We start from the raw sequence: 23,165 nt of genomic DNA on the forward strand, positions 1-23,165 counted from the left end.
AACAGGAGAAGGCAGACAAAAAATATATTACTGTAAGGAGCAAAGGGGAGTTGCAGGAGAGGAGACCAGAGAAGGCACATTTAAAAGGAGCTCCACGTGTCTTAACCCAGTCAAATAGAACAAAAAGACAAAGTTAGAGTAGTGATTGAAAATTGGATAATTTTACTGCTGCTGTGGACGTTCCTCACCAGGGAACTGAAGGCAATGAGGGATGGCATCAAGGACGAAATAAAGGCGGCTATCAAGGTGGCGGTGGTGCTGGCCGCATGTGGATGGGTCTTGACGGCAAAAGAGACTGGAAGCCCAACAGAGCATGATAAAGGAGCTGGAAAAAGCATCAATGGACCAGAGCCACTAAATCGTCGCTCGAGGCCGAAATCAAGAGGTTGGTGACGGCCCAGAGGAGCCTGAAAGGGAAGGTCGAGGACCACAAAAATTGGTCGAGGCGGCAGAACATCCGAATAGTGGGGACTGCCAGAGTGAAGGGAACCAGCTAATTCTGATAGGTTAAAAAGGTCATTGATTTAGCCATTTTAATGTAAATACTAAAAGCCCAGTTTAAAATCCATTTTAAAATGGACTTCATCATAAAACTTCAAGCATAACTTAGATTACAAAAACACACAGCTTGCAGGATTTGCAATGGCAAAGCGCAGAATTTGAAACATCTAAAGGCTAGCTAAAGCTTATGCAACATTTTACAGAAAGGTTAAATTGACATTATAAACTATCCATTGTTCTAATCAACAGAATTGCAGAAGTTATGCAACTATACCACAATCTGATCAAGATCAAAATAAGCACCATGACTACATGAATCCACCATTGTTCAGAATACAGATAACAGTGCAGTCAGCAGTAAAACCAGTAAAAGCTAGAATTGATTAAAAGTGTAAATCACATTCCAACACATAGAAAGTACCCAAAGATGCAACATATCCGCATATATGTTGCACATTGATGATTGACAACTAACCATCTAACCAAATGCATTTGAGACCCATCCAAGCCAATCAGCACATTGCAGGGGTAGGCACAGATGGAGTCAGGCATTCTCCTTAAACATAAAGGTCCGGGCTTACATTTTCCATCCAGGATCACTCTATACCTTTTACCGAACTATTTGCTATCCTCATTTCATATTTTCATATTTCCACTCTAACTCTTAAAGTCTGTGCAAGCTGTTTTGCTTTGAGCAAGCAACCATCATTGTATTTTGAAAGTTAAATCTGTTTGTAAAGCATTAAGCCAATTATATCTCTTTAAGTCTTCTGCTGGCAGGGCTTATTGAGAACATTTGATTTGTAACCACAAGAAGATTTCAGTCTTTCAATTATAATCAATAGACACAACAAAAGATTTTTATTTTGCATCCAAGAAGTGCAACTTAAATTTCTACTGAGTTTTGAAGTGTATACGAGACTACACTTAAACCGCATGGTAGATTTCTACACAGAGGGAATCGAGGGCAGGAACCTGATCGACTACATGGCCATAATGCTGGGCAACCTAGTGGGAAGGGACAGCTTCCCCAAGCAACCAGAGATCACATGTCATTCCGACCAAAACCCAAGGTGGGGCAGCAGTCGAGCTGCACAAATACCAGGACCGGGAAAGGATCCTTTGCTGGGCCAGACAGTCAAAGGCATGCAACTGGGAGGGACATAAAATCAGAGTCTACCAGGACATTGGGGTGGACCTGGCAAAGCGCAGGGCGGAATTTAGTCATTCAAAGACAGCCCTATGTAAAAGCAAAATTAGATTCGGAATACTATACCCAGCCAAGCTCTGGGTAGTATATTTGGGCCAGTAACATTATTTTACTGCCCTTGCAGAGGCAGATGGGTTCGTCTGTAAGAACAGTTTGGATAGATAGCAAGAGAGGCAGCGATGGGGAACGCACAGAGGAGGCGGAGGAAATCAATGGATAATTTGAGGCAGGACTGCACCCCTTCACGGTGAACAAGGGAACTAGCTCATAAAAAGGAGGGGGCGAAGGAGAGGGTGAAGAGGAGATAGTGGGGATATCAGCACAGAGGACGTAGTAGGGGGTCAGATCGACCCTGGGAGGAGGGCCACCAGACTAGCGGGAAAGCTAGTGCCAGGAGGTTATGAGTGAGAGGGGGGCCGCGGTGCATCTTCCATTGGGGGAGAGTATGCTTGGCGGGGGAAGACACAGCGCCGGATAGGCAGAGGGACAGACAGAAGGGGGAGGGGGGGGGGGGGGGGTGAAAAAGGGCTCTAGACTGGCTTCAGCAGGTCACTCTCGGAAACGTGGAACAAGATCGGGCAGCACGGTAGCACACTGTTGCTTCACAGCTCCACAGTTCGATTCCTGCTTGGGTCACTGTCTGTGCGGATCTGCACGTTCCTACAGACTGTGTCTGCGTGGGTTTCCTCCCACAAGTCCCAAAAGACGTACTGTTAGGTGAATTGGACATTTTGAATTATCCCCGTGTACCCAAACAGGCGCCGGAATGTGGCGACTAGGGGCTTTTCACAGTAACTTGATTGCAGTGTTAATGTAAGCCCACTTGTGACAATAAAGATTATTATTATATGACGGAAATCCCCGACATAGACATGCACCGACTGATCATGGGGGAGACTTTAACTGTGGACAGGACCCACTGACAGACAGATCAAACCCCAGAACGGGGAAAATGGCAGGCATGGCCAGAGAACTGGGAACGTTTATGGAACAGATGGGGGCAGTGAACCCATGGCAGTTCATGCACCCAGGTGAGAAGGAATTCTCATTTTTCTTGCCAGTACATAGAAGTCGATGCGGGTGGAGACCGGTAGGGCAGCACGGTAGCATTGTGAATAGCACAATTGCTTCACAGCTCCAGGGTCCCAGGTTCGATTCCGGCTTGGGTCACGGTCTGTGCGGAGTCTGCACATCCTCCCAGTGTGTGTGTGGGTTTTCTCCGGGTGCTCCGGTTTCCTCCCACAGCCCAAAGATGTGCAGGTTAGGTGGATTGGCCATGTTAAATTGTCCTTAGTGTCCAAAATTGCCCTTAGTGTTGGGTGGGGTTACTGGGTTACGGGGATAGGGTGGAGGTGTGGACTTGGGTAGGGTGCTCTTTCCAAGAGCTGGTGCAGACTCGATGGGCCGAATGGCCTCCTTCTGCACTGTAAATTCTATGATAATCTATGAGACCCTTTGCCGTGGGGAATTTGGTGCTTCCAGAGATCGTCAGAGCAGAATACACTGCAATAGTAATCTCTGACCATACTTCACATTACATGGATGTACATTACATGAACACCCCACATGGAGGTTAGCAGAACTCTTTTGGCTGACACAAAATATCACAGGTCATACGCGAGTAAGTTACTAACAACCAGAACGGGGAGGTCTCACCTTCCTCGTTTTGGGAAGCACTGAAGGTTGTCATTAGAGGAGAAATAATCACCAATAAGGCATTCAAGGACAGGGAAGAGGGGGGCTCGGCAACAACTGATTGACTCCATTCTGGAGCACTACAGTAGATACTCAGAGGCTCCAAACGTAGCTCCTGGCGGAGAGAAAAAAGCTACAAATGGTCTTCAAGCTGCTATCCACCAGGAAAGCAAAGCACCAACTCCACCAGACACAGGGGACCTTCTACGAACACGGAGACAAGGTTAGCCGACTGCTGGCTCACCAGCTGAGAAAGCAGGCAGCCATGAGGCAGATGTAGCCATGAGGGAGATAGCTATAGCAGAGGCAGGCTAGTAGCCGAACCAAAAAAGGGAAAAGCGATCGAGGCCTTTGACTAGGGTCTGTACATGTCCGAGCCCCTCAACGGGGACTTGATGATTAAAATTATTCCCCAATGGACTGGACATGCCAGTCGTGGGGGACGATAGACAGATGGGGCTGGAAGCATCACTAGGACTGGGAAATTCATGGAGAGCATCGGCTCCATGCAGGCAGGGAAGGCTCCGGGACCCGACGGGTTCCTGGCAGACTTCTACAAAACATTTGCGATGACACCGGTCCCGCACTAGCAGATGTTCGCAGACTTGCTAGCAAGCGGCACCTGCCTCCAACGCTAACACAAGCCTCTATATCGCTGATACCCAAAAAGGACAAACACCCAACAGAATGCGCATCATAGGCCCAATCGCTGCATTTGCTGCTCAATGCAGACTGGAAAATACTCGCAAAAGACCTGGTTAAGCGGCTGGAGAACTGCATACTAGATGTGGTCGCAGAAGACCAGGCAGGCTTTATTAAGGGTAGACAGCTAACTGCGAACATCAGACAACTGCTGAATGTGATAATGACCCCATCCGGGGAGAAAACACCAGAGGTGATAGTCTTCCTGGACGCAGAAAAGGCCTTCAACAGAGTTGAGTGGAAGTACCTCATTGGAGGTACTCGAGGAGTTTGGGCAAGGGACAGGGTTCACCTCATGGTGAAACTCCTGTATAATGCCCCCAAGGCGAGTGTACGGACCAATGCCACCAGCTCTGAATGCTTCCAGCTTCACAGACGCACAAGGGATGCCTGCTGTCCCCGCTCCTATTCGCCCTGGCAATCGAGCGGCTGGCGATCGCCCTCAGAGCAGCGAGAAACTGGAATGCAATCCGAAGAGGAGACAGAGAGCACAGAATCTCGCTCTATGCGGATGACCTGCTCTTCTACATCTCAGACCTGCAAAGGGGCATGGAAAGAATCATGAAGCTCCAGGGAGAGTTTGGAGCTTTCTTGGGCTACAAACTCAGCCTGAGCAAGACTAAAGTATTCCCTGCGAACCCGAGAGGGAGAGAGGCAGACCTGGATGGACTACCATTCAAACCAGGCCAAAACAAATTCCACTACCTGGGGATCCAGATAGCCCACGACTGGACACGGTTTCACAAGTGGAATCTGACCAGTCTGGTAGAGGAAATGAAAAAGGATCTACAGATATAGGTTACACTACCACTCTCCCTGGTGCAGAGGGTACAAATGATCAAGATGAAAGTACTGCTCAGGTTCCTGTTCAGGTCCATTCCGATCTACATTCCCAAGGCCTTTTCAACTCGATAGAGAAGATGATTATGGCGTTTGTATGTGTGTGGGGGGCGGGTAGAGAGAAACAAGGTAGAGACAGGATGAGGGACACCGATGGTTAGAAACTTTTACATTGAGGACAGACTAGTCACCCTAGAGAGACTGGAGATACCTAACCGAAACAAACTCCGACAACTACAGGTCAGAGATGACAGCTTACCCACCGACCCCTAGAAACACAATGTTAGAGGAGCTACTGGACGCGGACAGCTAGGGAGGGTGGGAACTGCAGGGATCTGTACGGATGACTATTAGAAAGGACACCCTGCCCACTGGACGAAGTACAGGAAAAATGGGAAGAAAATCTAGAGATGGAAAGAGGGTGGGGACTGGAGCGAAGCACAGAGCAGGGCTAACTACACCTCCTCATGCACAAAGCACACCTAACAAGAACCAGAATGAGCAGGTTCTTCCCGGTGGTGGGAGGACAAATGTAAACCGTGCCAGGGAGGCCCGGCCAACCACACCCACAGTTTTGGACAGCTGTCTGCAAGGCAATGTCCAAGCTGGCAGTGTTGAGGGTGGAGCGATGCCCAAGAGTGGCAGTCTTTGTGGTATCGGACCAGCCAGATCAATTCATGGGGAAGAGGACCAACGCCCTTCCCTTGGCTTCACTAATCGCCAGGGGGAGAACCCTGCTCGGCTGCCGATCAGAAGCACCACCCACAGCTGCAGACAGGCTGGCGGGCCTGTCGGAATTCTTCCACCTGGAGAAGATCAAGTTCACTATCCAAGGTCAGAGGGTGGCTTCCACAAACACGGAGGCCATTCACCAACTTGTTCCGGGACTTGTTCGAGGCCAACAGCCAATGGAGCGAGGTTTGGGGGGGGGGGAAGAGACAGAGAGAGAGAGAGGCCAGAAAACAGCAGAAATATGGTCGCAATTCTTCCATCGGGAGACTAAGTCCCGACGCCGGAGTGAAAACCGGAATCCGGCGTCGGAGGCCGATTCCAGCCCCCTATTCTCCCGCCCACAGGGGGCTAGGAGCGGCGCCGCGTCATTTACGCGCGCCGGGCCTTGGCGCCGCGTAAAAGTGGCGCCGCGTAAATGACGTGACCGGCGCCGCATGCGCGGTTGCCGTCCTCCCCGCGGCCGCCCCGCAAGAAGATGGCGGATCGATCTTGCGGGGCAGCGGAGGAAAGGAGGTCCTCCTTCAGAGAGGCCGTCCCGCCGATCGGTGGGTACCGATCGCGACCCAGACCCCTTTTGAGCCCCCCCCCCCGTGCAGGAACCCCCCTCGCCCCCCCCCACAGGCCGCCCCCCCCCCCCCAGCATTCCCGCGCTGTTCCCGCCGGCAGCGACCAGGTGTGGATGGCGCCGGCAGGAACCTGTCGTGTTCGGCAGGCCGCTCGGCCCATCCGGGCCGGAGAATCGCCGCTTGCCCATTACCAACGGCAAGCGGCGATTCTCCCAGCGGCCAGCCGTGATTCGCGCCGCGCCGGTAGGGGGGCGGGAGAATCGCGTGCGGGCGTCGGGACGGCGTGGCGGGACTCGCGTGGCGCCTGGGCGATTCTCCCACCCGGTGTGGCGGGGGGGGGGGGGGGGGAGATTCCGCCCCAGATATCAGGAGGCTTAGAACAAGGCCACAAGAAACAGTACCCCCAAAGAAATGCTGAAAGTGAGGTGGGAGGGAACACCGCACACATGTAAATAGAACTGTCCACTGTATAATCAGCGACTCAGGAAAGGACCCTGAATGAGGGGGTGGGATGTGGATCAATACAGAGGGAAAAGCCTTGAATATTATAACCGAGCACATACCCTTGTTGAATATACAGTGTATAAAATGTAAAAATGTCAATAAAAACATTTAGTTCAAGTTACATGCTGCTAATTTCTTCATTTGGAGGTTGAATGATAAATTTGGTATTTTGGCTTACAGCTCCCCCACAGGGATCGTGACACATCGCCTCAGCTCTGCATTTAAATATAGTCGAGGTTACTCAGTGTGGCTTTATTGACAACAGTTGATGTTGACTTTTAGTAAGTAAATGTAAACAAAAAACTAATCCCATGCCACATTTGTTAATGCACATACCTTCCCTGTTACCAATTTAAATATGTATATGCTACTCTTAGCGTATTTTCGAATTTCCTGGGATTGTTGTTTGTTATATTAGTCAGCTTGGTATCAGTGGCAAATATGGCAATTTACTCTTCTCCTAAAGATTCACGCATATTGTGAAATATTCACATATATATCGTGAAATATTAACAAAGGCAGAACAGAATTCTGTTAGTTACTGCTCTTTTCCCATTTGCCATCACCGTAAGCTTAGCATTGCTAAATCACTTAACAGTCTAGTTAACTCAAAAATAATTCAATCTTATTTTAAAAGGAAGCCGTTGAAGAATTTCAAAAAGCAACACGCATGATATAGTTGTCTTCCAGAATATTTCAAGTTACCCTTCCAAAGAATATGCTCAACTCTGTTTATTCCTCACAACATCTGCACTGTATAGATGAACATTGGTACCATCCCACAAAATGCTTTGAAAAAACAAAAGTCTGAAATAAAATGCAGAACCTGTATCAATGGAATGAAGTCCTCTTGCTCTAAGTAATTACATCCAGGCTTTACCAGGAGGCATAGGAATTTAGATGCATCATCATGGCAGTTTTGCAAGATCCTACAATTTTTAAGAAGAAAGATATTTATTTCCAATACTTGGGGGGGGGGGCTTTCTATCACATTGCGTGCTGCAGTATAATTTTAGTCAGTTGACTTCCCACCCTCAAAATTGGAAATCATTTACATATTTCTCTAACAAGTTTACTCCATTCTTGGTTGGGAAGCTGAATGCTGTCCCACATCACAAATGTGTGCGTACCACATATAGCAAGCATAAATGACAAAAGTGAAGTTATTGTTCACAGTGGACAGCCTGCAAGAGGACAATAGGCATTTCCCACCGGTCACAAGTTATGCAAAAACAAAATGCAGACCTGCCTTGCTCTCTTTCCAGCCTACTCTTCACATTTCTGTTTACCACAAAACCATTATTTAACTAGTTGGTCTAAAAACGTGTATGCGACAAGTCACTTTGGCCAATTAAGTCCACTAGATAATAAGTAATTTGAATCATCATATTGAGTTTCCCCTGCCAAAGTTAATTTTCAAATGTTTTCAATAAGGGTACAGTAACGAGCTTCTTACCCCATCCCTAGATACTCAATGTCAGAATATCAATCTATGATTACAATCAGTGTTATTGAATCAGTGCTATCCTGGCCGCGAGGTTTGCTAGTGTCACACGGGAGGGTTTAAACTAGTATGGCAGGGGGGTGGGCACGGGAGCAATAGGTCAGAAGGTGAGAGCATTGAGGGAGAACTAGGGAATAGGGACAGTGTGGCTCTAAGGCAGAGCAGACAGGGAGAAGTTGCTGAACACAGCAGGTCTGGTGGTCTGAAGTGCATATGTTTTAATGCAAGGAGCATTACGGGTAAGGCAGATGAACTTAGAGCTTGGATCAGTACTTGGAACTATGATGTTGTTGCCATTACAGAGACCTGGTTGAGGGAAGGGCAGGATTGGCAGCTAAACGTTCCAGGATTTAGATGTTTCAGGCGGGATAGAGGGGGATGTAAAAGGGGAGGCGGAGTTGCGCTACTTGTTCGGGAGAATATCACAGCTGTACTGCGAGAGGACACCTCAGAGGGCAGTGAGGCTATATGGGTAGAGATCAGGAATAAGAACGGTGCAGTCACAATGTTGGGGGTATACTACAGGCCTCCCAACAGCCAGCGGGAGATAGAGGAGCAGATAGGTAGACAGATTTTGGAAAAGAGTAAAAACAACAGGGTTGTGGTGATGGGAGACTTCAACTTCCCCAATATTGACTGGGACTCACTTAGTGCCAGGGGCTTAGACGGGGCGGAGTTTGTAAGGAGCATCCAGGAGGGCTTCTTAAAACAATATGTAGACAGTCCAACTAGGGAAGGGGCGGTACTGGACCTGGTATTGGGGAATGAGCCCGGCCAGGTGGTAGATGTTTCAGTAGGGGAGCATTTCGGTAACAGTGACCACAATTCAGTAAGTTTTAAAGTACTGGTGGACAAGGATAAGAGTGGTCCGAGGATGAATGTGCTAAATTGGGGGAAGGCTAATTATAACAATATTAGGCGGGAACTGAAGAACATAGATTGGGGGCGGATGTTTGAGGGCAAATCAACATCTGACATGTGGGAGGCTTTCAAGTGGCAGTTGAAAGGAATACAGGACCGGCATGTTCCTGTGAGGAAGAAAGATAAATACGGCAATTTTCGGGAACCTTGGATGACGAGTGATATTGTAGGCCTCGTCAAAAAGAAAAAGGAGGCATTTGTCAGGGCTAAAAGGCTGGGAACAGACGAAGCCTGCGTGGAATATAAGGAAAGTAGGAAGGAACTTAAGCAAGGAGTCAGGAGGGCTAGAAGGGGTCACGAAAAGTCATTGGCAAATAGGGTTAAGGAAAATCCCAAGGCTTTTTACACGTACATAAAAAGCAAGAGGGTAGCCAGGGAAAGGGTTGGCCCACTGAAGGATAGGCAAGGGAATCTATGTGTGGAGCCAGAGGAAATGGGCGAGGTACTAAATGAATACTTTGCATCAGTATTCACCAAAGAGAAGGAATTGGTAGATGTTGAGTCTGGAGAAGGGGGTGTAGATAGCCTGGGTCACATTGTGATCCAAGAAGACGAGATGTTGGGTGTCTTAAAAAATATTAAGGTAGATAAGTCCCCAGGGCCTGATGGGATCTACCCCCAGAATACTGAAGGAGGCTGGAGAGGAAATTGCTGAGGCCTTGACAGAAATCTTTGGATCCTCGCTGTCTTCAGGGGATGTCCCGGAGGACTGGAGAATAGCCAATGTTGTTCCTCTGTTTAAGAAGGGTAGCAAGGATAATCCCGGGAACTACAGGCCGGTGAACCTTACTTCAGTGGTAGGGAAATTACTGGAGAGAATTCTTCGAGACAGGATCTACTCCCATTTGGAAGCAAATGGACGTATTAGTGAGAGGCAGCACGGTTTTGTGAAGGGGAGGTCGTGTCTCACTAACTTGATAGAGTTTTTTGAGGAGGTCACTAAGATGATTGATGCAGGTAGGGCAGTAGATGTTGTCTATATGGACTTCAGTAAGGCCTTTGACATGGTCCCTCATGGTAGACTAGTACAAAAGGTGAAGTCACACGGGATCAGGGGTGAGCTGGCAAGGTGGATACAGAACTGGCTAGGCCATAGAAGGCAGAGAGTAGCAATGGAGGGATGCTTTTCTAATTGGAGGGCTGTGACCAGTGGTGTTCCACAGGGATCAGTGCTGGGTCCTTTGCTCTTTGTAGTATATATATATAAATGATTTGGAGGAAAATGTAACTGGTCTGATTAGTAAGTTTGCAGACGACACAAAGGTTGGTGGAATTGCGGATAGCGATGAGGACTGTCGGAGGATACAGCAGGATTTAGATTGTCTGGTGACTTGGGCGGAGAGATGGCAGATGGAGTTTAATCCGGACAAATGTGAGGTCATGCATTTTGGAAGGTCTAATGCAGGTAGGGATTATACAGTGAATGATAGAACCCTCAAGAGTATTGAAAGTCAAAGAGATCTAGGAGTACAGGTCCACAGGTCATTGAAAGGGGCAACACAGGTGGAGAAGGTAGTCAAGAAGGCATACGGCATGCTTGCCTTCATTGGCTGGGGCATTGAGTATAAGAATTGGCAAGTCATGTTGCAGCTGTATAGAACCTTAGTTAGGCCACACTTGGAGTATAGTGTTCAATTCTGGTCGCCACACTACCAGAAGGATGTGGAGGCTTTAGAGAGGGTGCAGAAGAGATTTACCAGAATGTTGCCTGGTATGGAGGGCATTAGCTATGAGGAGCGGTTGAATAAACTCGGTTTGTTCTCACTGAAACGAAGGAGGTTGAGGGGAGACCTGATAGAGGTATACAAAATTATGAGGGGCATAGACAGAGTGGATAGTCAGAGGCTTTTCCCCAGGATAGAGGGGTCAATTACTAGGGGGCATAGGTTTAAGGTGAGAGGGGCAAGGTTTAGAGTAGATGTACGAGGCAAGTTTTTTACGCAGAGGGTAGTGGGTGCCTGGAACTCGCTACCGGAGGAGGTAGTGGAAGCAGGGACGATAGGGACATTTAAGGGGCATCTTGACAAATATATGAATAGGATGGGAATAGAAGGATACGGACCCAGGAAGTGTAGAAGACTGTAGTTTAGTCGGGCAGCATGGTCGGCACGGGCTTGGAGGGCCGAAGGGCCTGTTCCTGTGCTGTACATTTCTTTGTTCTTTGTAACTTACCAGTTGGGTTCCATGGATGGTAGTTCTAAGTTTCGGATAAAATAGAAATCACTCAATGTATTCAATCTATATCTATTCATGTATCTTTCAATCTTATGATCCTGTCTTCGTTTGGTGGATGAAAACTATAAAGTATGTGGCACTAAGAAAAGGTCCGAAATTTTATACATGGTTACTTTCAGCTGAAGTAATGGGCAACTCCTAAAATATTCTCTGGTTTGGAAGTCAAAAAAAACCATCGTTTGCTATATTTCCCATTCATAATTACATGCAAAAGACTAGATGCAAAAGTTATACAAGTACATGCGGATCAGCTGGGATACAAATAAACGTCTCCGCAATGTAGAATGACAAGAGAATGGCCACTTGGAAGGCATAATGCGGAACAGATGGTACTAGAGGGACCCTGGCATGATATCATCTTCCGAGGGAAGGGAAAAGAATTGTACGGGCAGCACGGTGGTGCTGTGGTTAGCACTGCTGCATCACAGTGCCGAGGTCCCAAGGTTCGATCCCGGCTCTGGATTACTGTCCATGTGGAGTTTGCACATTCTCCCCGTGTTTGCGTGGGTTTCGCCCGCACAACCTGTAGCCATCTGGGATGGCCACTTCCAGAATACAAAATGGATGTTTGCAAAGATTGCAGGGAACTATTGACAATGCTAAGAAAACAAGCAGGCACAGAGCCTGTACGTGTATTCGAACCGCAGCTGCCAGACGAGGCTGAAACTGCAGGTCTATTAGCATATTGATGCCCCATTTCCGGGAACAAAGGGGAGATACTCAAGTAACCGATCTGGCTCCAGACTTCGCGGCGCCAGTTCCCCAAACTGAAAGCACAAACAAAGCCAGGCCAACGGCCACCGAGGACACGCCCAGCCATCAGGGCACCCACCCCTTTATTGGTCAAGATCAGTACGAGTGATCAAGATACGGCCCAATTGATTGGGGCCAAGTTCAAGGCCCGCCCAAAAGCGCGCGAAGCCCTTTCAGGTATAAAAAGAAGGCCCCAGGAGAGAATCGCTCTCTTGGAATCGGCTCTCAAAGCGGAGAGACCCTTCCACCAGCTACACCAGAAGCAAGTAAGTCCAAGGTCGGCGCTCGCTACCAGATGGACGACCTTAGCTGTTCTCTTGTAACACTTCGACCCCAGCAGCCTCAGATCCGAACAACCACTGTTCCTCTGACTGAGTGGGCACCCGAAGCTAAATATAGGCGTTAGCGTAGAGATAGTTTAGTTTGTAGTATTTCGTGCACGAGTAGATATTGCTGTGTATGTAAATAAACAGTATTGACTTTGAACTAACTAACTGGTGTACCGGCTCTTTGATCAGTATTCGGGTTTGAACTTTGTGGCGGTATCGAAAGATACCTGGCGACTCTAAAGCAAACGTAATTAGGATTAAGGAAGGCGATCATATTGACCGCCATATTTAGAATCAAATAAAGAGAGCAACAAACCCAAAGATGTGCAGGGTAGGTGGATTGGCCATGCTAAAATTGCCCCTTAATTGGAAAAAATGAATTGGGTATTCTAAATTTAAAAAGAAAACAAAAGAAAAAGAATTGTACTCTCATTTGGTGGAACATCTCACCTCGCCACATCAGAAGCTTGTCATGAACTAATACATAATGGTCTGTAATAATATTGTTGCTCTTTTTAGCCTTAGTTTATTTGCTCTGATTATGTCACCTTTGCTCACGAGTCGCCAGGTATCTTTCTGATACCGCCATGTGGTTCAAGCTCAGGTTATGATTAATAAGTCAGCACACCGCTTAGTAAGATTGAAATCAACGGTCATTTATTATATACAACAAGTAATGTTTATACAATAATCCTACTATCTATATAGAAACCTATCACTACTGGCCAATACTTAACTTTAGGAAGAGCCCACCAGGTCAGGGAAACGAATGGCTTATCGAATCGGATCTGGCCCGCGGGATTCAAAAAGGCTGATACGGGTCGATGGCTAGGAGTCTTTATCGGATAGCGATCGCTGGATTCAAACTTACAGTTGCTGGTTAATGTTCTTGCGAAGGTCTCGAGCAGACGAGGAAGGGAGAGAGAGCGAGATCTGAACTTGGCCCCTCACTTTATAGGGCCCAGGGGCTTCCCGCCTCTCGGGGCGGCCCTTGACCCCGAGTCCCAAGTGATTGGACTTGTTCCCAATCACTGGGTTTGATACGTCCAATTGCGAGGCGATTCCCCGATCCGGGGGTGGTCGTTCACCTGCCTTTGTTTCGGCCACTGCAGGCGCCGACAGGTCTGGCCCGGTATTCAATTGCTAATATGTTGCAATTGTTCCCGGGGATAGCCGATTAAACTGCAGATGTCTGGGTTGATGGGCTGCTAATAGTCCTGAGTATAACTGCAGCTGTCTGGGTTGATGGGCTGTTAATAGTCCTGAGTATCGATCTGGGCCGACTTCCCCAGAGCCAAATATGATATTCTGCCTGCAGCTGTCCGTTTGTGTCCTGTTGCCTGCTTTTCCCATCAGCCTTTTCGGTTAGCCATTTTAAATCGGGTTTTGGCCAAATTAATAGGGAAGCAGCCATTTTACGTGGCTACAATATAGCTCAAAACATTATATTTAAAAAACTGTGGCAGTAGAAGCTCCTACTCTGAAAGGTGGTTACGAGAACCAAGATATTGGAATTAGCAAGATGCAAGTCATGTGGTAGAATCTGATTTCAATTATAGTTTAAAACTACTTAAAAGCAGAAAGTTTTACAAGGGGGAAAAAGTAATTCACATTTCAAAGAACATGCTAACAGGCATTCTGTTTAGAGCGTGCTCATTCCATACAAGCACACATAAGAAATAGGAGGAGTAGATCATATGGTCTGTCAAGCCTGCTCTGCCATTCAATACCATGAGTAATCATGGGCTTTGAATTCATGTCTCCAGTACTCCCTATATCCTCGATTCCCAGAGTCAAAATTCTGCCCATCCTAGCCTTATAAAGATAGTCAACAATGGATTGGATTGGATTTGTTTATTGCCACGTGTGCCGAGGTACAGTGAAAAGTATTTTTCTGCGAGCAGCTCAACAGATCATTAAATACATGGGAAAAGGGAATAAAAGAAAATACATAATAGGGCAACACAACAGATACAATGTAACTACATAAGCACTGGCATCGGATGAAGCATACAGGGTGTAGTGTTAATGAAATCAGTCCATAAGAGGGTCATTTAGGAGTCTGGTGGCAGTGGGGAAGCAGCTGTTTTTGTGTCTGTTTGTGCGTGTTCTCAGACTTCTGTATCTCCTGCCCGATGGAAGAAGTTGGAAGAGTGAGTAAGCCAGGTGGGAGGGATCTTTGATTATGCTGCCCGCTTTACCCAGACAGCGGAAGGTGTAGATGGAGTCAATGGATGAATGGATGGGAGGCATGATCGTGTGATGGACTGGGCGGTGTACACGACTCTCTGAAGTTTCTTGCGGTCCTGGGCCGAGCAGTTGCCATACCAGACTGTGATGCAGCCCGATAGGATGTTTTCTATGGTGCATCTGTAAAAGTTGGTAAGAGTCAATGTGGACATGCCGAATTTCCTTAGTTTCCTTAGGAAGTATAGGCGCTGTTATGCTTTCTTGGTGGAAGCGTCGACGTGGGTGGACCAGGACAGATTTTTGGAGATGTGCACCCCTAGGAATTTGAAACTGCTAACCATCTCCACCTCGGCCTCGTTGGTGCTGACAGGGGTGTGTACAGTACTTTGCTTCCTGAAGTCAATGACCAGCTCTTTAGTTTTGCTGGCATTGAGGGAGAGATTGTTGTCGCTACACTACTCCACTAGGTTCTCTATCTCCCGCTTGTATTCTGACTCGTCGTTATTCGAGATCCGGCCCACTATGGTCGTATCGTCAGCAATGCAAGATTCACAATTGTATGGGGTGGGGAATTCCGAAGATTCACAACCCTTTGAGTGAAGAAATTTCTCCTCATTTTAGGATAATCTGGAGACAAAGTTTTGAAAGGTTGAAAATATTCTTGGGAAAAACCATGTCAAAGTTGCCAGTCTCGAGACCAATTGGAATTTTATGCAACTGTCACCTCCGTAATAGTCCCCAATTAGGCTATATATTTCCTCAAATTCTCATTTGTGAAGGGATAAAAAGATTGTGGAGTATTTTACAGCTGCATGAATTGAGAAAAGGTCAAATAATTATAATATCAGTGTGATATTTGACTTTATACTCGCTTTGAAGTATTGTCATTAATGCAAGACTTAAATTAAAATTAAAATATAACTAGCCACTTTGTTAAGATAAAACAATGTCCTGGAATGGGGGATGAAAATCCTACTGTCATGGGGACAAGAGGCCCAGGTTACAGCTCACCCCAGTATCAGTCATCACATCTTAACAAAGAAAAAAAAAAGGGGGGGGGGGGAAGAGGAACAGCTGGTCTTTCTGGACACAGACTCAGACTGAGAGAGACCTAGGGAGGAAGATCAGAAACAGCTGATGCTGTGCCAAGCGAGGGAAAAGCAGGATTTTGTGTGAACCTCCAAGTAGAATGCTGGTGAGAACGGTTGAAGAGATGAAGCTTGCAGAGATTTTAAGTCCAAGGAATCGCCAGAGGGTGTCTTGCTGCTGGAAAACTTCAATGATGCTAAGGAAATTGAGTGAAGGGACTTTTGAAAAGACACCGGAAGACTCGTCGTGGTGTGGCAGGGGAAGGAATCCTGTTGGAAAGCCAGCAGGCGTTTGGAACTTTATGTACAAAGCTACATATCTGCTCAGTGTGGTGTAAATGCATCAAGGTGGTGCGGGACTTTTGGTTGTGCTAATTAGTTAATGGGAAGGTATCTTTTCTTAGTTTACTGCATTAGTTGCCACTAAATAATGTTCAGATGATGTTGATCTTAGTTTGTTTGTTACAGTAGAAGTCTCAAAACATGAAATCTTGTGCAATTATTTCCATTGGGAAATTCGTATATCTTTTTAAAATGATCAATCTCTTGGGGACTGTAACATTTGAGTGGGTTATAGCTCCGAAACCTCATGACTGAAAGTTAAAGTACTCAGAATTTTTCCTCTTCAATATAGTTTAATTTCAAATACACAATCTTCCACAGAAGCAAAGGAAATTAACACTGGTGGTTCCACAATTTTTGTTTACTTGTGTGATCTCAGTCTTGAAGCTCTAGCTTCAGCGTTGGTTCAGTGCCTATACTTCACCCTATTTGCTGTTGCACCAAAATCACAAACTTACGAAAATTAATTTGGTATCTGATGTGGTGGTGTTGCCCCACCCCGTTTCTAATTAACTCAAAATCTAAATTCAAGTCTGTTCACTAAAAGGAAGAAACAAGCCCAGTCGCTACTCAGAATGGAACAACATGCGAGAGAATAAACACTTACTTTCTCCACATTGCGACAAACTTGTGAACAGAGACATATCCTGTTCTTTCTCCTCCAGCAGCACAAAACAATGGGGCTTTCCAGTACAGAGGGCAGTCACAAACCTGTCAAACAAGACAAATCATAAGCTGATCATTTAACCTAGAACCTTAATTGATAGCGACAGAAAGGTTACGTTGGTTAAAGTGAAACAAATAGTAATACAGCAAAGACAAAATTTGAAGAAAAAAAAAGGATTACGTAACAGGACCTGCAGAAAAACAAGATTTTAGGTCTTGGACGATTCCTCGCAACTATTACAGGTTGACTAGAGCAGGAAAAGTGAAGAGAGAGGTAAGGAACTCAAAGTAGACAGTGACTGATTTGATGGATGATCGGAAATATGTATGTGGGTGTTCAAAACCCTTAGCAATTGGAAATTCAAACTCAATTCATTATATAATTCTGGAATATAATGCTAGTATGAGTAATGCTGACCAGTAAGCCATTGGATTGTCAGTGAAAACCCATCTGTCTCACAAATCTTCTTCAGGGAAAGAAATCTGCTGTCCTTAGCCAGTCTGGCCAAGGTGAATCCAGACCTACAGCAACGTGGTGACACTTAAACTGCCTTCGGATATGGCTGAGCAAACCCCAAGTTTTGTTCAAGAAGGTAGCTCACCACCACTTTCTCAAAAGGCAAATGGGGATGGGCAATACATTAACAGTGATGCGGATGTCCCATGAATGAAATTTAAAAAACGTACTGCTCAGAAACAGGCCACCAGGCCCAAGTATTTATATTCTACACAAACCTCCTCCTCTCACTGCATCAAGCTTTAGCTTGGTAGTGTTAATGCTTCAAACACTGGGCTCCATACCACTCGTGTAAAAATCATTCCAAATTCTATCGGTATCGTGTATCTTGTACCATTGTTCTGGACAGCAAACAAGTTATTCCATATCCAATCGATTGAATCCCTTAAATATTTCTTGTTTTCTCTGTTTTCCACAGAAAGAGCCCCCAATTTAAAAATCTGCCTCATAGAATTTACAATGCTGAAGGAGGCCATTCGGCCCATTGAGTCTGCACTGGCCCTTTGAAAGAGCACCCCATTTAAGCCACACTTCTAACCTATCCCCGTAACTCAGCAACCCCATCCAACCCCTCCGGACACCCAGGGCAATTTAGCATGGCCAATCCACCTAACCTGCACATCTTTGGTCTGTGGGAGGAAACAGGAGAAAACCCACGTAGACACGGGGAGAATGTGCAGACTCTGCACAGACAGTGACCCCCCAAGTTGGGAATTGAACCTGGGACCCTGGAGTTGTGAAGCAACTGTGCAAACCACTGTGCTACCATGTTGCCTCGATAGGTACAATGAATCAATCCTGGTTGTATTATTGTAAATCTTTTCCACTCTTCCTCCAGCTTCAATACTCTACTAGTAGTATGGAGACCAGAACTCTACACAATATGTCAAAGGCTGGGCGCTATTCAGCGGCCTCGTCTCGCCCGATTTGGTGTTGGGACGAGGCCGCTGAATCTCCCGAGAGGCTTGCATTGAGATTCGCGATGCCGTAACGTCTCGCGAGTTGAATCTCGCATTGTGATCTGGATCGTGCTCTTGCTAGACGAGATTCAGGCGGCACACATTTAAATGAACCATTAGGCTCATTTAAATGTGACAATAAATATCAATCGATATGTGCTTGCTCAATTCAGCCATGGCCCAGGATTCACCGGCCTTGCTAGATAGGCCTCAACCGTTTGGTACTGGTTCACAAAGTCGTGAACCAGCCATGATGGTACCTCGGAGTCTCGTTTGGGGGGGGGGGGGGGGTTGAAGGTTCGCCACTGCTTTTAAAAATTGCACCCGATTTTTGTAAGGGCCACGAAGAATCCAGCACGAGTTTTAAGGATGCAAAGTAATAACATTTATTTACTATAACATATATACATAACAGTAGCAGTAACTTCCCTTGCTACATACTTCTTCCTGCTGGTTCCTGAACTGGCCAGCTTTATTTATACTAGGAGTTTACTAGTGGTTTCTCCGCCCCCTCATTGGGGAAGCTCATACTCCCACAGGATTGTGGGACAGTCATTAGTCCCCAGCCAATGGTAAGTAGGCAGGTTATAACATCCCTCTCCCCCAAAGTCCAAGGAATCCACCGAAGACCCTGGCGAAGGAGGGCGTCGGACTCGTTTGGCCGCAGGCCGGACACCATTTGCACGCGGCGTTGGATCAGGCGGCGTGTAACGAGACGGAGACCGGCGCTTCCGTGATGAACGGCGCAACGGTTGTACATCCACGGCCCGTGGACCCGAGGATTCCCCCTCTGATGCATCCTGTGTCTCCATCTCGGAGTCAGAGTCTGCTGCCTCCGTCATGTCAGCGTCTCTATCTCCATTCGGTCCCGTAACGACCTGCGCAGGTTTCGAGTGAGGCACCAGTGGAAGATTGTGAGGACTACCTTCCCTTGTCTCTGCGGCTGTTGAAATGAGCTCCGGGGGCGGGGAATCTTTTGAGGGAATAGTCTTCTGGACCGAACGTGGTCTACATGTTTTCGCTGGAGACAACCCTGGGCTTGCACTTGGTAAGATATAGGGCCCGTTTGGCGAAGGATTACACCAGGAACCCATTGGGCACCACCAGCAAAATTCCGAACGAACACTAGGTCACCGGGCGCAAACTGCCGAATCGGCCGATGCCGAGAAAATCCCTGTCCCTGCCGTTCTTGTGTGCGGCGTACTTTTGCGCCAATGTCCGGGAAAACCATACTAAGGCGGGTGCGAAGTCTCCGGCCCATTAGGAGTTCTGCGGGAGCTACCCCAGTCACTGCGCTCTGCCAACCCATTAGAAGCCGGGTGGTATGGGGCAGTGCGGATATGGCGGATGCCGTTCATCTTCGTGAACCTCGCAAATTCCTCACTCGTGAATGGAGTGCCGTTATCCGTGACCAGCACCTCAGGGAGGCCATGCGTACTAAACGATAAACGCCTCTTTTCAATTGTTGCGCAGGACGTTGTCCCCTGCATCTTATGCACCTCTAGCCATTTGGACTGGGCGTCAATTAGTAGAGGGAACATGGATCCTTGAAAAGGGCCTGCGAAATCTGCATGCAAGCGTGCCCAAGGCCGCCCTGGCCATTCCCAGTGATGTAGGGGCGCGCGGCCGGCGGAAGCTTCTGATGCTCCTGGCAAATGGAGCAGTTTTGGGCCACCTTCTCAATGTCGGTGTCGAGGCCTGGCCACCAGACATAACTCCGGGCCAACATTTTCATTTTGGTCACGCCTGGATGCCCATTGTGCAAGTCTGTTAGTATCAGCTCCTGGCCTTTTTCCGGGACAATCACACGCGTCCCCCACAAGAGGATGCCGTCTTCCACGCTGAATTCTGACAGCTTGGAGGAAAATGACCACAACTCGCCTGGGAGCTGTCTATGCTGCCCACCATACAGGACTATGTGCTGAACCTTTGACAGGACTGGCTCCGTCTGGGTCCACTCGCGGATCTGTGATGCCGTGACAGACAAGGTGTCCATAAAATTTAGGGTTGCAACCACCTCACCGGTCGTGGGGGTCGACATGGGGCCGGTCGATAAAGGCAATCGGCTCAGTGCGTCGGCATTTGCTATCTGCGTACCTGGTTTGTGCTCCAGAGAATACTCGTATGCAGCAAGCAACAAAGCCCAGCGCTGGATCCGTGCAGATGCAATGGGCGGTATTGGCTTATCCTCTCTGAAAAGTCCCAGCAGAGGCTTATGATCAGTCACGATGGTGAAATGGCGGCCGTACACGTACTGGTGGAAGCGTTTCACCGCAAAAACCACTGCCAGGCCCTCCTTCTCGATCTGCGCGTACTTTTTCTCCGCTGCAGTCAATGTGCGGGAGGCGAAAGCTATCGGTCGCTCGGCCCCGTTCTCCATCTTGTGGGACAGGACGGCCCCAATACCATACGGAGATGCATCACATGTGACGAGCAAAGGCTTTCCAGGATCATAGTGGTTAGTAACCCAGACGACGACAATTGTTGCTTTACCCGCCGGAAAGCGGTTTCTTGCGGCTGACCCCAAACCCAGGTGTGATTTTTCTTTAGCAGAAGGTGCAAAGGGGCCAGCGTAGTTGCCAGATTGGGGAGGAACTTCCAGTAATAGTTTACGAGACCGAGAAAAGATGCGAAGTGTCAGTCGGGGCGGGGGCATGTTGAATTGCACGCATCTTCTCTGCGACGGGGTGCAGACCTTCGCGGTCCACCCGATAACCTAGGTAGACTACTTCCTTTGCCTGAAATACGCACTTTGTGCGACGTAAACGGACTCCAGCCTCCGAAAGGCGTCCAAGGACAGCCTCCAGATTTTCCAAATGTTCCTGCTCCGACGTCCCTGTAATCAAAACGTCTTCTAGGTAGACAGCCACACGTGGTAAACCTCTCAAAATGCCCTCCATAACACGTTGAAAAATTGCGCAGGCAGAGGATACTCCAAAGGGCAACCGTGTATATTCATACAGGCCCCGGTGTGTATTAATCGTTACATATGGTCGGGAGGCAGGGTCCAGCTCCAACTGCAGGTAGGCGTGACTTATATCTAATTTTGTGAACGAGAGTCCACCTGCAAGTTTCGCGTAGCGATCCTCTATGCGAGGCATTGGATATCGGTCGAGTCGGGAAACCGTATTCACTGTAAGTTTATAGTCGCCACACAAGCGAACTGTGGCATCTGGCTTCATTACAGGTACAATTGGTGCTGCCCAGTCAGCAAAACGGACGGGCCTGATAATACCCAAACTCTCCAAACGAGTGAGCTCCCCTTCTACCTTCTCGAGCAAGGCGTAAGGCACTGGGCGCGCCCGGAAATAGCGCGGCGTGGCTCCTGGTTCAACTTGGATACGGGCTACGGCCCCTTTTGTTTTCCCCAAACCAGGCTGGAATACATCTGGGTATCGTCCTAGCCAATGGTAAGTAGGCAGGTTATAACACCGATCCAGCTCGGTAGTGCAGGAAATGATTTGATGGGGAGTCCCTTGCAGAGGCCTAAAAAAAAAGCGATGGGGCAGACCGGTGGCACAGTGGTTAGCATTGCAACCTCACAATACCGGGGACTCGGGTTCAATTCAGCTTTGGGTGACTGCCTGTCTGGAGTTTGCACTTCTTCCCAATGTCTGCATGGGTTTCCTCCCACAGTCCAAAGAAGTTAAGATTAGGTGGATTGGCCATCCTAAATTGCCCCTTAGTGTGCAGGGACGTGCAAGTTAGATATGGTTACGGGAATAGGGCGAGGGAGTGGGCCTCAGTCGTGTCCTCTTTCAGAGGGTTGGTGCAGATGCGATGGACCGAATGGCCTCCTTCTGCACTGAAGGAATTCTATGGTTCTAAAGTGCCGTTGAATAGTGGGTCTTTCTTGGAGCTGCAGGAGCCAAGAAATATTGGGACTTTTAAAAGGCATTAAGGTAGATAGGTCTCCTGGGCCAGATGGGATTTACCACAGAATGCTGAGGGAAGTAAGGGCGGAAATTGCTGGGGCCTTGACTGACATCTTTGTATCCTCATTGGCTACAGGTGAGGTCCCAGAGGACTGGAGAATAGCTAATGTGGTTCCACTGTTTAAAAAAGGTAGCAGGAATAATCCTGGAAACTGTAGGCCGGTGAGCCTAATGTCGGTAGTAGGTAAATTATTGGAGAGAATTCTCAGGGACAGGATTTAAACCCATGTGGAAATAAATAGACTTGTTACCGATAGACAGCATGGCTTTGTGAAGGGGAGGCCGTGCCTCACTAACTTGATCGAGTTTTTTGAGGAGGTGACAAAGATGATTGATGAGGAGAGGCCTGTGAATGTTGCTTACATGGACTTCAGTAAAGCCATTGACAAGGTGCCTCATGGCAGACTGGTACAAAAAGTGAAGTCACATGGGATCAGAGGTGAGGTGGTAAGATGGGTACAGAACTGGCTCGGTCACAGAAGGCAAAGGGTTGCAGTAGAAGAGGGTTTTTTCTGAATGACTAGTGGTGTTCCACAGGGATCTGTGCTGGGGTCTCTGTTGTTTGTAGTATACATAAAAGATTTGGAGGAAAATGTAGCTGGTCTGATTAGTAAGTTCGCAGATGACACCAAGGTTGGTGGAGTGGCAGATAGTGTTGAGGATTGTCAGAGGATACAGCAGGACATAGATAGGTTGGAGACTTGGGCAGATAAATGGCAAATGGGTGTTTAATCCGGCCCAATGTGAGGTAATGCATTTTGGTAAGTCTAACAGAGGGGAAATATACCGTAAATGGCAAAACTCTTAGGAATATAGAAAGTCAGAGAGATCTGGGCATGCAGGTCCACATATCTTTTGAAAGTGGCAACACACGTGGACAAGGAGTCAAGAAAGCATACGGAATGCTTGCCTTCATTGGATGGGGTATCAAGTATAAAAACTAGCACGTCCTACTACAGTTGTATAGAACCTTGGT

At 47.6% G+C, this 23,165-nt stretch overlaps 1 protein-coding gene across 3 annotated transcripts in view; it reads right to left on the minus strand.

The window, feature by feature from the left end:
• ppp2r3b (protein phosphatase 2, regulatory subunit B'', beta) overlaps positions 1–23,165 on the minus strand; it is a 216,949-nt gene that overhangs the window by 69,752 nt on the left and 124,032 nt on the right. For all 3 annotated transcript variants that reach the window (XM_072477286.1, XM_072477287.1, XM_072477288.1), the window contains 2 exons: positions 16,720–16,823; positions 7,577–7,679 (listed from right to left, as the gene is read on the minus strand). In XM_072477286.1, coding sequence (XP_072333387.1) covers positions 7,577–7,679; positions 16,720–16,823 — 207 coding nt within the window. The remainder of the gene's footprint in view (positions 1–7,576; positions 7,680–16,719; positions 16,824–23,165) is intronic.

This window comes from Scyliorhinus torazame, chromosome 15 (assembly GCF_047496885.1).
Source record: "Scyliorhinus torazame isolate Kashiwa2021f chromosome 15, sScyTor2.1, whole genome shotgun sequence".
Taxonomy (NCBI): Eukaryota; Metazoa; Chordata; class Chondrichthyes; order Carcharhiniformes; family Scyliorhinidae; genus Scyliorhinus; species Scyliorhinus torazame.